At 39.7% G+C, this 17,399-nt stretch overlaps 1 protein-coding gene across 1 annotated transcript; it reads right to left on the bottom strand.

Annotated features, from left to right (window-relative positions):
* Positions 1 to 210: 210 nt before the first annotated feature.
* On the bottom strand, positions 211 to 17,121 carry emc8 (ER membrane protein complex subunit 8). Its single transcript, XM_072279925.1, has 5 exons — positions 16,672 to 17,121; positions 11,147 to 11,223; positions 8,326 to 8,395; positions 7,458 to 7,552; positions 211 to 2,910 (listed from the first exon to the last, which is right to left on the bottom strand). Exons 1-5 carry the CDS (start codon positions 16,873 to 16,875, stop codon positions 2,751 to 2,753), a joined length of 606 nt encoding a protein of 201 aa, XP_072136026.1. The 5' UTR covers positions 16,876 to 17,121; the 3' UTR covers positions 211 to 2,750.
* Between the last annotated feature and the right edge of the window lie 278 nt (positions 17,122 to 17,399).

Raw genomic sequence — 17,399 nt, 5'->3', positions numbered from 1 at the left:
AATTGAAAAAAAAACTTTAGAATACCATCGACTGTGGCCCAAAGTTTAAATGGCTCTTTCACGTTGCCCATGCTCATTGTTCCGTTAAGGGTTGCTAAAGTCAAGGAGGATGGGTAGCTCTTGCAAGGCACCAGTAAAATCTTATTCCTGAGCTGCAATAATCAAACTTCATTTAGGAAAAAAAAGACTGCTTTGAAAATATTTTGTATTTTTATTAGATGAAAATCAAATGCTGGAAATGAAAATTACATAACATTAGAATCAGGTCAGTCAGGACCTGAAAAGGATGAAAGGATAAATGCTTTGAATCAGTAGTATCGAATCATTGACTGTAACCATATACAATCCCCTTGCAGTTTCAGCTTTGTACTCTTAAGCTATTAAGCATTTTTTCTTACCCACTTCAACCTAGTTTGTCTTTCATGCTACAGCGCATTTAACATAACCAACGTTATGTTTAACAGACATTACTGTACTCATTCAAGATAGTTTTTGAAAATAATTTCAAAAGTTTTATATGGCAATTTGTCTCCCATTGTTACCCTACCAAAACTTAAAGCCTTTGTTATAAAGAATAAAGTATTCCTTTGAGTTTAAACAGTAATATTTACATTTAAATGACATTTTCTTTTTGTAAATAGTGGATTTAAGTGGTTAGAACAAAGTACAAACTATGAAAACTTCAAAAGGAATAGACACAGGCAAATTAGACCCTTAAACCATTATCCCAATGAGATCACAGCTGATCTGTGACCCAATTTCAAATAAAATCTTCTGGCAACTGCTTTGAGGACAATCTTGGAAGAATCAATGGGGGGGGGGTGAGATGAAGAAGAGAAGAATGACAATTGCTTCTTTCAGCAGGTGAAAGATGAGATGCAACCAGTTTCTTTTGGCTCCTGCTCTGTAAAGATGTATTAAAATCTTCTCACCATGTTGAATCACAACATAATAAAAGAGCAAAATATACTTTTCTTTTGCAGAGCAAAAACCATGTTAACTGATCCAAGCAGACTGCAGTTCTCCATGGAACATACTTCAGGAAATAAGGAACCAACATAAATTTACTTTGGTGGAAGAATTCAGTTAATTTGTTTTTATTAACTATTTGTAGCTTTGGATTTCCTCTCAATGCTAACATCTCATCTCCAAGCCTGAACAAGAATGTTTGTTGGTACACAGCTCAGAACTAAAAGAAAGGAATTTTGACTAGATTTAAACTAAGACTTGAAAGAATAAAAAAAATGCAGTGAAAATCTTGAATAAAAAATTAAGGTCCAGGGCACCTGTGGGGGGGGGGGGGGGGAGAAAAAGTTCATATGTCGAGTTAAAGAACTATGTGATGAAAGATCTTTGAAAAGAATGTTAACTGTTTCTCCTTCCACAGGTGCTGAGGCTGATTGTAGCTTAGCTGCAGAATATACATTCACAAAAATGTACAAGAGTTTTTCGTATCAGTCAGAAACTATTGTACTGTGAAAAATATGGTAGTATGTGACTAATTGAACAACAGGTCAACTTCAGAACCAGAATAGTCAAACACATTTTAACACGCTTCGGTAAGCAATTATAATCATGAAAAAAGTAATTATTTCATTACCCAAACAGAAATTCAAGTGCCCTCCAATGGAAATACTAAGCTTTGAATTATTTTGCAGTTTTTAAAAATTTGGGAACATCAGTGGGGATAACAAATGAAGAACAACTTTGTGCACCGTAACCAAAAAAGATTAATGACAATATGGCAACTTATTTGTATATCCCAGATCCCAAGTAGACGGCAAATGGAAATATACTGTACAATATTAGTTTATGAAAAGTTTACAGACACTAGGCTGCACACAGATTTGTAATTTCAAGATCAGTGGTTTACTAACGGAAAGCTTGGATGTAATAAAACAAATCCAAATTAAATGAATTATGAGAATTTCAAAAAGTTATGAACATTTCATGACAAATCATTCTTACTCACTCCTTTAAAACATTTGATAGAATACATGGACTACAAGGATCAAGAATCAGATGTTCAAAATATCATGTCAGGTACTTGAATGCAATTTAAAGATTTGTTTTCCAATTAGAATGCTGTTATACAAAGAATCAGTTTCAAATTAATGGATTCCTCAAAATGTTACTGATATGATTAACGCAAAACCTTTCTTTCACAGAACTCAAAAAAGCCAAAAATGCTTTAGAACAAGTGAAATCTCTTTGAAATGTAATCATTTAGTTTGTCCAAAGCCCTAAATCTCAAACTTATTTTCTCAACTGAAAGTTTGCACACTTACCTGTGTAAATTAAGAGGATCAAATGCCTAAATATTGGAGGAACTGCATTAGCAACTGAAGAGAAATATCAACTACAGCTATTGTCAAGAGCTGTTTAAATTGATTTAATCAAATAATTGTTTAAACACAAGTTATTCTTACAGTGTTAACAACTGATGAATTCTTTTCAAATTACACAATAACTCACATCTTTAGAAATATCCAAAATCTGATTTAACAGAAAGAAAGGGCAATTTGACTGCAAATCTTGTTTTCCTGAGGAAGCCAAAGAGACCCATGGCTCAATTATCAGGAGATTTGAAAATCTTGATACCTCTTGGCAGTGAACTGGAGTGCTCAACGTTTTGACTTTCATTTTACTGTTCAGACTTCACATTCAAAAGGGTAACGCATTACAGCCAAAGGCAGCTGCACATTTCCACTTGTCAAGAGAATGCCCAAGAATATTCACATAACGGTGAATCAGCAGAAATGGAGGACAGCTTTGTTGATCTCTGGGTTTGTCCAATCATTCCTGAGATCATCCATGTGGTTATCAAAATCCACCAAGGAGTCATAGGATTTACCATCCAGTAGACAGGTTGTGATTCGCTGCACCTCTGACCAATCTTCACAGAAATCTCTGTACAAAATAAATTATTCCGATGAATACAAGTTAGAAATTACGGGCTTGTTCCAAATTCTGAAATGTACAATACTGTGCAAAAGTCTTAGGCACATATATAGCTAGGATGCCAAGACTTTTGCATAATACTATAGTAATTTTATATATTGCACTGTACTGCTGCCACCAAAACAAAAATTCATGACATATGTGAGTGATGATAAACACGATTCTGATATGGGTCTCCATTGTGGACTGAGAGTGGGAGGGGGGCAGGGAGAGGGGAATCATGGTTGGGAAAAGGGGAGGGAGCAGGAAGTACCAGAGAGACATTCTGTAATGATCAATAAACCAATTGTTTGAAATCAAATGATCTCTGGTGTCTCAGGGGTGTGTCTTGCAACCTTGCTAGCACCCCCCATCCCTGGCACTCCTCTGCCACTTGCCCCACCCTCATCATTCTAAATATCTTTTGCTCCCGCCAGATTTTAAAACTCCCTCTCAATTCCACGTTGAGAAATACCATTCTGTATCAAAGTCTTAGGCACCCAAGACCTTTGCACAGCACCCTATTAAACAAACAGCCAACACTCCAGGGCAGGGGGTTCCCAACCTGGGGTTCACAGACCTCTTGCTTAATGGTGTTGGTCCATAGCATAAACATTGTTGGGAACCCCTGCTCTAGAGTTTACACAAAGTTGCAGGTTAAATCCAACTCCTTCTCATCACCAAAAGTTCTTACTCTTCTATATTTGGGACAACATTCCTTTTAACAAGGAATTATTTGAAATGGAATTTCAATGTTATCTTTGGCCAATTAATAAATGCAAGTAATGCAAGGAGATATTTAACACTGGAACAACTGTTAAGGTAAACTTGTCAATTCTGATAAGTGACTCAAAACAAGTGCTTTCAGTACTTTCAAGTGCATTTACAGCAATTTGAAATAAATGATCCTACTCCAATTAGATGACTTTTGAAGCTGGTAAAGGCAGACAATGAGACTGCTCATTCTCCGACTTAAGTTAGAAACATGCAAGGTACCACGGTGAGGGGAGATAAATTTTACATTCCATTTAATATTATCCATTGCAGTAATAGATTTCTCTCAAACCAGAAATGCAGATGAGAAGCCATTTGAGGTCTCCAATAGTGTTTCCTGAAGAGAATGGCAATTTTAACTTACAGCTCAAAGAACGTTTTAAAATGACAAATTAATAGCTTGTCATCAAGACTCAAGTCATTTAATGGCAGACAGTAGTCACACACAAAAAATTGAAAGTACTAAAACAAATTTGTTTTTCCAGACAAATGAATGGTAAATTCCAAGGGTCAACAGAATGAGCGCTTTTACTTCTGTATCGACTTGGGGACACAATTTCAGGTTTTGGAATCTGCAAATTAAGATGGAATAAATGAACTGAGGGAAAAGATAGACCGACTTAAAGACAGCCTGGATTGGGGTGTGTGTTTGCAGGGGTTAGATAGCAGATGAAAATTTTATGAACTGCAGAGTACTGTATTTTTTGGTAGAAAATAGAGGCAATAAGAATACGGCACAATTCAATACAAGAACAGTGTGTTTAATTTGTTCTAAACAGCAAGGTGGTTGGGAAATTAAGAAAATTATGCAAGGTACTGGACTACTGAACACACAAGACTACTGCGGTACTAATACAAGGAATGCCTACTGGATCATGCCCAGACCGCAGTTTGGTAAATCTGAGCACTTGGCTGTCCTTCTACCTGCATACAGGAAGAGGCTAAAGAGCAAAGCACTAGAAATTAGGACAACCAAGATGCAGCCGCGGGAGTCAAAGGGGCAGCTACAGAATTACTACGAGTCAGTGGACTGAGCCGTGTTCAAGAACTTATCTGTGGATCTGAATGAATACACCATGGTTGTCACAACTTTATTAAAACAGTGGCAGACGAGTGCATCCCCACAAAATCATTCAGAGTCTTAACGAATGAGAAGCCCTGAATGAACCATGAATTTCGTAATCTGCTGAAGACCCGGTCAGCAGTATTCAAGTCCAGTGACCAAGAAAGTTACAAGAGGTCCAGGTACAATCTCCAGAAAGCCATTTCGTGGACTGAGTCACAATTCCAGACTAAACTTGAAACAATGAAGGATGCTCAATAGTTGTGGCAGGGCTTGACTGCTATCACTTCAAATCAGGTGGCATAGACAAGAGGGGTTCACTTGCAGATGAGCTCAATATCTTCTGTGCTTGGTTTGACCGTTAAAACATGGAGGGACCACCACAAACTCCTAGAGCTCCTGATGATCCTGTGATTTCAGTCCTGAGGCTGATCTGCAAGCAGCCTTCATGAAAAGCATCAGGCCCAGACAGGGTACCTGGCCAATTACTAAAGACCTGTGCTGATCAACTGGCTGGAGTGTTCACTGAGATCTTTAAACCCTCACTTCAACAGTCCGAGGTACCTACCTGCTCCAAGCAGACTTCACTTACACTGGTGCCCAAAATGAATGTGACAACCTGCCTCAATGACTACTGTCTAGTAGCACTTACATCCACTGTGATAAAGTGTTTTGAGAAGTTGATGATGAAACATATCAACCCCCGCCTGAGAAGTGACTTGGATGCACACAAATTTGCTCACCGGACCAATAGTTCCACAGTTGCTACCATCTCATTGGCTCCTCACTGTCAATGTCAGCAAGATCAATGAACTGATTATTGACTTCAGAAAGAGTAAACTAGAGGTCCATGACCCAGTCCTCGTTGGGTTGTCAGAGGTGGAGAGGGTCAGCAACTTTAAATTCCTTGGTGTTATCATTGTGGAGGACCTGTCCTGGGCCCAGCACACAAGCGCACGAATGAAGAAAGCACTGCAGCGCCTCTTCTTAGGAGTTCGAGAAGATTCCACATGACATCTAAAACTTTGAAGAGCTTCTACATAAGAGTGGTAGAGAGTGTATTGACTGGCTACTTCACAACCTGGCATGGAAACATCAATGCCCTTGAACAGAAAATCCTACATGAAAAAGTAACGGATATGTTAAAGCCATCAAGTGGTAAAACCACTGTGTGGAAAAGCAACATCCATCATCAGTGACCCCCCCCACCAACCAAGCCACGCTCTCTTCTCACTGCTGCCATCAGGAAGGCGGTACAGGAGTCTCAGGATTCACCATCAGGTTCAGGAACAGTTATTACACCTCAACCATCAGGCTCTTGAACCAAGGGGGATAATTCCACTCAACTTCACTTGCCCTTTCATTGGAATATTCGCAGAAGCTATGGACTCACTTTCAAGGACTCTTCACCTTAGGTTCTTGATGTTCATTATTTATTAATCTTTCTTTTTCTATTTGTACAGTTTGTCGTCTTTTGCACACTGTTGAACATGCAAGTTCCTGCAGTCTTTGATTCTATTATAAATTTATTGAGTAGACTGGCAAGAAAGTGAATGTCAGGTTGTATATGGTGACATGTACTGCCATAGTAAATTTACTTTGAACTTTATAAATAGGCATAAAATACTAGGATAAGGACATCATGATAAATTTTGTTTCAAACACAAGTGCAGTACAGTCCCCAGTCCAAGAAACATGCAAAGGACTTGCAGGATGTAGATGGGAATTACTGTAGGTGACATTTGATGAAAAAATTTAATCGTGTCAGTAACCTGGAGAGGTTGGGGCTGTTCTTCGAATGGGAGATTACAAGGGCATCTGATAGGTGATATTTAAATGCACAAAAGTGCCGGACAGTAGCTAAGCAATTGCCCTTGTAGGTGCTGGTGAGAGTCTTGAGTGCAAATGAGGAATTATATGCAGAATTAAAAGGACTGGAACCTCACTGACTTATTGGCAACTTGACAAGTCGTTCTGTGAGAATAATGTATGAACAAAGAAGTTTTTGTTCCATGAGAAGCTTCTCGGTCTACCCTTATCTGTATGTGAAAACAATGTATAACAGCGGCTCCACACAGTATTCTGGGCTCACTTGGCCGCAGGTTTTCTCAAGCTCGGTGAACAGAGACTGTGTTGCCAACTGAGAACGCAAGCTTGCTAATAAAGAGTATGTACTTTTAAGTAAACTGTGTTTAACAGTTATTCCCTGGATCTGAACCTAAAGGCCTCTGGTAGAGAGGCAGATTGACACAGATTCAGCATTCAAAAGGAAGATGGATAAGCATGAAAGAAAATATCAAGGGTCAGAAAGAATGAGGACTAGTTCAGTTATTGTTGCACAAAGCACGCAATGTCTTGATTTTCTTCAGATTCTTCAAAATAAGCATGTTGTGAAATATTGATAACAATTATCATTGAAGAGCAGGGGAGATCACCTTGGTGAAAAAGTGGTAGGGAATCCCTCTAATTAGGCACTCCACTGAAGATCTGACAGCACAGCATCTTCTCCCCCCCCCCCCCATTTGATATTCAGATCTCTGGTGGGGATCTTGCAGACAGTGATATTAACCAAGCTACTGTAGATATTTTCAAATTAAAACATACATGGATACATGCTCTTTCTTCCCCACATGGAAAATCAATTAGTGCACAACCTATGCAAATTAACATTTCTACTCACGTATTTGGGTCTTTGCATCGCCACTTGTTTTCATGATGTTCATATACTACAATAGATTGTTCTTCACAGTCCATTGTAAATTTATGATTATCAACCTTAAAAGAGAATTGCTAGAGTCAAAGTATTATAAGCAGAATAACCTATGGCATGGCAGAATCACAAGTGAAACTGATGTGGCATTGTTTCTCTCTTCACCACCACTTTCAGCCTTTGGGGTTCCCATAATTGGTATTAGTTTGTGGCAGTTTCACACACTGGTTCCAACCACAGATCTACCTATGCCTCTATCACTCACCTGCCACAGCCTTCAACTCCATTCCCACTCACCTCCCTTACCTGGCACTACAGGTATCATCTTGTACCAATTGCCTCAGAATCTCTTCTTGGCACTCTCCTTCTCTACCCTCACCAGCTTGCTTCTCCAAATCAGTCCTGATGCAGGGCTTTAACTTAAATAACTCAACAATTCTTCTCTTCCCACAAAGGCAGCTCAACCAGTTGGGTTCCTGTAGAATATTGTTGTTATAGATCTACCTACTCTCTCAGAAGGGATCAGAGAATCAAATTCAGTCTAAAAATAAATTTTTAATTGAAGTGAGGATTTTCTAATCTGTAATACTCTCGAAGAGTGATTCATTCCCAACCTGGGGTCCACAGACCCCACGGCTAATGGTACGGGTCCTTGGCATGAAACAAAAAGGTTGGGAAGCCCTGCCCCAGAGCCAACATTTTCAGTAATTGTCCTGAAATTTAATCACCAAGGGTACAATAAGCATATTGGTTCCTGATCCATAAATGTTTAATTCAAACACTAAACAGCCTTGTTCTATTAAAGCTGACATGACACTTATCTGCAATAATACTGTACCATAATAAGGGCTGCATCACTGAAGCTTTCAGCAATTCGAGAAGCGACCTTTTCAGCAACCTGGTTTGGACTGTAAAAAAAAAAATCGTTATAACCAAAATAACATTTTCACATACTGGCTACTTCAGGCACAGTACCAAATGAACAAAATCTTATTGTACATCAGGTGTGACTTTTGCTCCTCATTCATTTAATCAGGAAGGAAGAATGGTATATTCTGCAATTAAGCATCAGTGACTATTTTACAACAGGTCATTCAGCAACCAATGAGCCTGTGCAAAGTTTAGGACAAAACTACAGAAAAGGCAAGGCAACTTCAATCGAACCAAGAAATTAAAATACTTGAACTTAGTATTCAAACCGTCACAACTCTTTCCTGCCATTTTAATTTTCCAATCCCACTGAACACCTCACCACTCCCTTATGCCCTAATATAAATTATCATCAATTTATTTGTATAAGAGAGCCAAGGGTCTAGGAATAAAGGTCTTTAATAAACAAAAAACTGTCTCGCTCAAGGGCAGCGAAGCATTCAGTGAGTGTTCCCCTGGCCTTGAGTAGCCCTTAGTGAGTGAATACCAAAAGTATCAGAATAGCGAAACAGTGATGTTTACCCAAAACATTCGCTTTTGGAATTGCACTACAACTAATATTTGGTAAAAGTTGTGCATTAAGTGAAGTTTGATGTCTTAAACAGTTCCGTTTTTAGAAAGACTCATTTCTCAGCCGCTGGTCAGATATTAAGTTAACAATAATGGACTTTAATGCCAGGATGTGTTGATCCTGACTGTGTGCAAAGACCTCCAAGGGACAAATAATTCCTGACAATTTGAGGCTGATGCCAGAAATATTTGCTGAAACAAATAGGAGTTATAAAAAAAAACAAAGCAAGATAAGCCAATCAGAATTTCAGTTAGTTTTGCACTTTCTTAAGAAGTGTTTGCTTCTGATGTTCAAAGTAAATTTTCAAAGTACGCCTGTTCTATTCATTTTCTGGCAGGCATTTACAGGAAAAAAACTACACAAAGAGGAAAAGACTGACAAACAACAAAAAATAGCTGACTTTTTTCTTTCACACCACTGCACAAGGATTAATCCAGTGCCAATTATACTTCAGCCAGAGTATACCATCACAAAAATAGTACTGCCATCTCAAAGGCCTTTTAAATGGTGGGCACAACTTTGTTTTTAAACCTGTTCTTCTTTCAGGACTTAGCTAGTACTTTCAAGCCCACAGCTTACTGCCAAGGTGATGAGGCCCCTACTTGACTACAATCTTTCTGGAGGCTCCCTCACAATCAGTTTGTACCATCAGAACTCCTCCAAGAGACTGAATCAATTTAAAAGTTGAGCAACCCTACTTAGCAAAACAACAAGTAATGAATTTTAGAAATTGTGTTCCCAAACCTGACTGACTGAAACCACAGAAAATATTTTAATTTGGATCTCATGATTCATCTCCCCTCTGGAATACATGATCACAGCTGCCTACAAAAACAGGAAGCCAAGTGTTTTCTTCTGTACGTGACAATGACTTTGTTCACAGTCAATTAACTATCACTTTTCAAGTTAGACAGCAGGGCGTAATAAGAAAAGCAGGATTCAGAAGGTTAGCTGGAATTTTAACTTTGACAAGGCGATCTTACCAAGGTTTAGAAAGTTACGAGGGGCATAGATAAAGTGAATGGTCACAGTCTTTTCCCCAGCTTGGGGGAATCAAGAACTAGTGGGTAAAGGTTTAAGGTGAGAAGACAGAGATTTAATAGGAACCCGAGGGGTAATGTTTACATCCACAGCTGCCACAGGAAGTGGTTGGGGCAAGTTTGTTAACAGCAGTTAAATTACATTTTGACAGATGCATGAATAGGGAAGTTTTAGTCAGGGTTCCCAACCTGGGGTACACAGACCCCTCTGTTAATGGTATGGGTCAATGGCATTAAAAAAAAAGGTTGGGAATGGAACCCTTCTAGAGGGTTTAGGCAAACAGGAAAATGGGATCGGCTTAAGGCTGATTTATACTTGTGTGTACTAGCTTACGCCGTAGCCTACGCAAGTGGCCTACACCCTTGTGAGCACTTATACTTGTGCGTTGGTGTGTCAGCGTTGCTCTGCAATTCACCGCCAAAACGCTAGTTGGCGGTGGGGTTTCTAAGCCACTGTGTTGAGATTCTTCATGTTGAAACTCAACACAAAGAAACTCAAACTTCAAACAACGGCAACTGAAACTGAAGGAGGGTGAATTTTCTGTGCTTGTCTGGCCACTGAGAGGCATGGACGAGGAAATGCATTTCAAATATTTTCGGATGTCGGCAGGTAGACTTGATGATTTGGTTCATCGTCTCCAACCATTTATTTTGCATCAGTGTACGCAAAGTATACTCTGAGACTGGCAATCATCATTCGAGTTTTAGCTTCAGGTGGAAGTCATCAGGACTAGCGTCAAGCATAGGGTCCTCCATAATTTCGGAGGTCTGTACAGTTTTATGGAAAACATTGCAGCCGGAGTTCCTTCCCTGCCCTGCAGTCGCCCAATGGGAAGCTATTGCTACGTAGGTGGAAATGTGATGCTACCAAGCAGACCAATCACAGTTGTTGCAGTCTGTGACGCCATGACGCGTAGTTACATTTTGGGAGAGGTGCGCGTTAGGCTACGGTGGTGTAGGATTGGCATACTTACGGCATATATTTGACGCACAAGTATAAATCAGCCTTTAGATGGGAATCTTGGTTGGCATGGATCAGTTGGGTTGAAGGGCCTGTTCCAGGTTTGTGTGATTATGACCAACAATAACCCATCCTAAAACTACAGAATTTTACACACCTGCTGTCCTTCATTCGCTCATTTGCCTGGTAGTATCCAGCTATTACATAGTTATTTTCCTTACACCAAGAATCCACCTGAGGAAAAAAATGCAACAAAGATATTTAGGACCTGTACAACACTTACAGCAGTGAAGATTTAGTTTCTTGAGCTTTTAAGTTTCCCCATAGGTCATAGGGAACTTTGAGATGGTGACGGAGTTGAGGACAGGGAAATAGTGAATGGGTTTCTGTGGAATGATAACCAATATTTGACAGAATCACAGCACAAAGAGAAGTCAACATTACTGAGAAAATGTAAAGCAGGAGCAGCAAGGGAAAGGTACAGCAGGCAACTTAAATGTCCTTTCAAAGACGGTGGGCTTTCATTCTCAAAAATTTTAGCTCCACTTTCCTGGGGCAGTTCTATATTAGATACACAGAGAGACCATTCACAATCAGGCCAGATTAGGGAAAGAAATTTACTGAACTTGTCTAAATAAAATGCTGAACTAAAAAGATTTTAGAAATCATGATCGGAAAATAATGTGTCATTATTACTATATCTGAATTAGTTAGCAGTAATTATGAAGTTCTAATTTTCCTCTCCACATCAGCACACATTCTGGATTATTGAGTTCCTAAAATCAAAATTTGCAAAAACAATGGAGGAAAAGAGCAAAGCTAGATGGAGCAGGGGATGACAGGAACATCAGTCACAGGGTAGCTATTTTAAACAACATACATTCAGCAGGGAGCAGAAAGCTGTGGCTTTATGCAGAAGCTTGGGTGAAGATTACAGACAATAAAACAACCTTACAGACAAGTTTAATAACATTAATGTATATTTTACTCATACATCCTTTTAATAAGTGCTGAGCAGCTGGCAAGAACAGCAATGGTATTTCTATTAAAAAAAAAGAGGACAGAGCCAGTGGATTTCAAGCTTCTAGAAGGCATAAGCAAGAGGCATATGGTCATCCCACATGGTATAGCTACAGCACATAACAAGACAATGCTTCTTTCCTCTCAGGAGGCAAACCAAGACAATTCAATGGAGGTGAACTGCAGCAGAAAACTAGGTTGGCCTCAGAAGTGAAAGAAATCATGATTGTAAGATGTTACAATGAAAGGTCAAAGAATAAGATGAGTTACTGAATTATATATATTTTTTAAAAAAAGGAGTGGCTATGTGGAAACAATATTTTCCAGGGACTTGCAGGAACATTTTATAGTTAAAAGTACAGTGGCAGTTCTGTATAAAGTTGTCTAAAACTCCCAAGGCATTTCACAAGACAAAATTTGATATTATGCCAAAGGACAGATGCCAATAACTCAGGCGAAGGTAGACAAACAGAGTGGCTTAGGAAAGAGCAGTCCAACAGCTGAAAACACAGCTGTCTTTGCTCAAGTAAACTGGCAGAAGACTAAGAAACTAGAAGAGGAGTATAGAAATTATAGGAATAGAGGGGCAAGGTCATGGATGTATTTGAAACAAAGAACTCTTTAAAAGAGGCAGTGCTTAAGCAGAAGTCAATGTAACTTAGCAGGATAGGATTAAAAATGGGCAGTTTTCAATAAGTGTACACTTAAAGAATGAGCGAAATAGCAGAGGAAGAGCAAAGAAATGTTTTGCAATAAAATGCAAAAAAAAAATCAATTCTCTTCACCTTTATTTCAGGAATATGAACTTTAGTCCCTGACCCCCTCCAAAGGGAGCATTATCCAACCATCCTCTTGGGTCAATTTTTTCTAATGCCAAACGGCCCACAACTGATTGTTAATCGTACAATTCCAACCAGACCATTTAATAATGCATCAGCCACTTTGCATTTCTTCAAATAAAGATTGTACTTCAGTCCTATTTCCAACAAGCTGCTGAACTCTGAACACTCATCCCACTAATGTAGTTCAAAAAAAAAAACCACCAAGTTCAGAGTGAGCACCAGTCCAGTTTTACTCCTTACCTCAGACATTTCAAAATGCAAATCTGTAGCTTGGTTGGGCTTGGTCATCAGTCCTTGTCATTATGATTCTTCTAATATCCATTACAATTAATCCAAGACTATGACTAACAACATTCTTAATAATAAACAACATTCCTGGAGTAAAAAAAATCTTCAATCTGTTTAAATATCAAAGTTGTCTTGTTAGATCCCTGTCAGCACAGGCAAGATTTTATCCAGTTTGCTTTCGAATTTAAATTCCTGCATCTCATCTTTACCTCTAGGTCATTAAGGAACATAACTAATAACCCCCTCATGACACCTCAACTATGTCTAGGGAAAAGAACTTATTTATCAAGTCAAGACCATCTGTTTCCATATCAGGATCCACACTAAATTAAAAAGGCTTCAATACTTCCTGAAAGCTTTTGAAATTACTGGAATAATAATCTGGGGCTTCAAATTTTGGTAAAAATACTTCCCAAACCTACATTCTCTTAAACTGCTGTATTCACTGTCATCTTTTCAGATTATTGTATTATAAACTAATGATATCAATCAGATGAGAAAAAAGAAAAAATTAAAATCACACTTTGCTCATAGATTTCAATATGGCATTTATGATACCACACACTTAATTCATTTCATGTTGCTGCAATCACAAATAGATCTGCAACCAGGAAAACCTCATCTGAAAATTGGCAACAAAACTACAAGAACAGTTTTCAAATTTGAATCTAGAACAAAGAAACCTAGAGCACATTACAGGCCCTTCGGCCTACAGAAAATAGTGGAACACATTCCAGTGAAATATCGCTGACCCCAATAGTTCCAAAGTTTTAGAAGTGAAGTGCTTTTGATTGCCTTGAATTTAAAAGGTACTATACAAGGTCTCTTCCTCAGACTTAAGGTGAATTTTGTTGGAATATTGCAATTACAATGTTACTTCCCAAATAGTTGTTCATTTTTCTTTCATCCATGTGCATATCTAAGAGCCTCCTAAATGTCCCATCTACCACTAACCCAGTCGTCAAGCTCCATGCACCTATGACTATGTGGAAAATACCTACCCCTGATATTCTCCACCCCACCCCCACCCCCCACAATACTTTTCTCCAGTCACCTTAAAACTATGCCCTCTTGTATTAGCCATTTCTGCTCTGGGAAAAAAGTCTTCGGCTATTCACTCAATCTAGGCCCCTTATCATCTTGTGCACCTCCACTTTGATAGGGAGAATCTAACTACAGCAGTGAAGATCCCTGCTGCACCTGGCAACCCTGTGATCTCTGTCTCGGAGGCCAATATCAGGCAGTTTTTCAGGAGGGTGAACCCTTGAAAGGCAGCAGGCCCTGATAGAGTACCTTGCAAGGCTCTGAAAACTCGTACCAACCGGTGGGTGTGTTCAATGACATTTTCAACACATCTTTGCTATGGTTGGAAGTTGCCACCCGATTCAAAAGGGCAACAATTATACCAGTGCCCAAGAAAAGTAGCGAGAGCTGCTTTAATGACTATTGTCCAGTAGTACTCACACCTATGGTGATAAAATGTACAATACAGGCCCTTCAGCCTCTGTAGCTACTTCCAAGCACCTTAAAACTGTGCCCTCTTGTGCTAGCCATTACAGTCAATGATGTTCATTGACTATAACACCATCTTTCCCACAGTCCAGATCGATATGCTATGGACCTGGGTCTCTGTACCTCCCTCTGCAACTGGATCCTCAACTTCCTAACCAGAAAATCACAATCTGTGCAGATTGGTATTAATAACTCCTCTTTGCTGACGATCAACAACTGGCACACCTCAGGGATGTGTGCTTTGCCCATTGCTCGACTCTCTCTGTACCCATGACTGTGTGGCTGTGCATAGCTCAAACGCCATCTTTAAGTTTGCTGATGATACAATCATTGTCGGAATCTCAAATGGAAACAAGAGGACATACAAGAGCGAGATATACCAGCTAGTTGAGTGGTGTCCCAGCAACAACCTTGCACTTAATGTCAGTAAGACTAAAGAGCTAATTGTGGACTCCAGTAAGGGGATGAAAAGTGAACACCAACCAATCTTCATAGAGGGATCAGAAGTGGAGAGAGTGAGCAGTTTCAAGTTCCTAGGTGTCAAGATCTTTGACGACCTGACCTGGTCTCAACATATTGATGTAGCTATAAAGAAGGCAAGACAGCCGCTATATTTCATTAGGAGTTTGAGGTGATTTGGTTTGTCACCCAAGACACTTGAATACTTCACAGATGTACCACGGACAGCATTCTGACAGGCTGCATCACTGTCTGGTATGGGGAGGAAGGGCTACTTTCTGAGTGGCTCAGAAAGGCGGCGTCCATCATTAAGGACTCCCATCATGCAGGACATGCCCTCTTCTCATTGTTACGGTTAGGAAGGAGGTACAGAAGCCTGAAGGCACGCACTCAGTGATTCAGGAACACTTTCTTCCTCTCTGTCATCCAATTCCTAAATGAACACTGAACCTCTGAACACTACATCACTTCTACTAGTTCCATTTTGCACTATCTTTAATCTATTTAAAAAACATTTACTGTAATTCACTTTGTTTCCCTCTATCATGTACTGCATTGTACTGTTGTCACGAGGTTAACAAATTTCCGACATACGCCAGTGATATTAAAACTGATCCTATCAGGTCAAATCTCATCTTCCATCGCTCCAAACAGAAAAGGCCAGGCTTGCTCATCATGTCCTTGTAAGATATACTCACTAATCCATGCAGTATCCTAGTAAATCTCCTCTGCACCCTCTCAAAAGCTTCCAGTCCTTCCTAAAATGAGGCAGATTCTGGAATTTTGCATTTAAAAAAGTATTAAGCAGAAGATCTCCATGAATAGAGCAAAATACCAAGATCAGGGTCAATCAGTAAATTAGTGGAGAGGGATACACAAGTCTAGAGTCAGGACTGAAATATGTCAGAGATCATGCGAAGCTGAAGAATTGTATTACCTTGCCCCTGCAAGGTCACATATTTTGAGTGTGATGTTTTCCTTACAAAAATGAGCAATGATATGCCATTATAAATGAATAAGAATAGAGTGAATGAAGTTTCTGAGCCAGAAAAAGTGGAACTATGATTAAGGGATGCTTACTGAGTATCCAGCAACAAGCTGTACAGCATGGAATAGACAGGAAGAAGAGACCCAATGCAAGACAAGAGCTGGGCAATTGATTATCAAAAAAAAAATCAAAACTTAGGTTGATCATGAGTAACATTCATGTTAACATAAGGGAAAAATAATGCATTTTCAATGGACAAGTTTCCCGGACTCTGTACCGGAGCATAAATAAATAGAAGATTGTTGTTACGCTTATCCACAGAGGAAGCACTGCTGGCTCTTTCGTTAAAGCCAAAGTTCTTTTATAAGAGTCGGCAATAATTAAGGCTAAAAAAAAATCACTTTAAAAGTTGCCAAACTTCGTACTTTCTACATCTAAATGACATCATATGACTAGTTCTTCACTCCATTTCCACCGACACACTATATACCACACTTATGATGAAATCATTCGATGATTCGCTGAAGCTGTCACACGTTAGTTGCTCCAAAGGTTTTTAACCCTTCCGCTTACCAGAGTGAGAGCCACCTCCAGCATAGGTGCGAGTGCTAGGGTGCCGTGGAAGAAGGGAACACAGTCCACGAAGAGCACGGGCTGGCCCTCTTTTCTCTTATGCCTCTCGGCCACCAAGATGCCATTAACGGCACAGTGCGGGTACTTGGCGGCGTGCAGTAACATCTTGCAGTAGGCCTGCGTCGTCAGCCTGAAGACTGTCATAGTGCCCGGGCTGCCCTTCTCTCAACGTCCGTCGCCGCCGCTCAGTCTTCGCTCATATCACCCGACTGAGGTACAACCGTTCCTGTCCCTTCGCCAGGCCTCACATGCTGGCCGCACACCGCTACGCCGTCCAAGCGAAGGAAAAATCAACCCCGGCAAAAGACAATTTCAATGGCCTACTTCACACAGCTACCGGCACCGACAGTCGCAAAACAGGCGTCGCAAATAACTGAACGGCTGCGGGATCAGGTTACACCAATAATTGCAAGTATTTACATTAATCCACCAATCACTAGACTGCACAAAATCGTATGGACCAATAAAGAATTGAAACGTGCCTGTGCAGACCAATAATACGGAAGCCTTAAATCGACGTGTATTTCCCGCGACCAATCATATGGAAATATCTAATTTTCAAGGCCCAATAGAGTACTAGAGCCTGTGCTCATTGGCCAATAAAGAGTAAGGTCGCTATTTGAAGGAATAATCTATACAGACGGGCTTCAAATAAAGAACTATATTAA

This window comes from Mobula birostris, chromosome 15, assembly GCF_030028105.1.
Source record: "Mobula birostris isolate sMobBir1 chromosome 15, sMobBir1.hap1, whole genome shotgun sequence".
NCBI lineage: Eukaryota > Metazoa > Chordata > Chondrichthyes > Myliobatiformes > Myliobatidae > Mobula > Mobula birostris.
Note: the sequence above shows the minus strand (reverse complement) of the source record. Positions and strands in the feature narration are given on the sequence as shown.

Excerpts from the sequence above, each read along its gene's own strand:
- emc8 (XM_072279925.1), bottom strand. The coding sequence starts at position 16,875 with ATGACAGTCTTCAGGCTGACGACGCAGGCCTACTGCAAGATGTTACTG. Across the intron at positions 8,396-11,146 it reads GAGCGAATGAAGGACAGCAG|TCCAAACCAGGTTGCTGAAA; the intron begins GTGTGTAAAATT and ends TTTTTTTTACAG. Across the intron at positions 2,911-7,457 it reads CGATGCAAAGACCCAAATAC|AGATTTCTGTGAAGATTGGT; the intron begins GTGAGTAGAAAT and ends TATTTTGTACAG.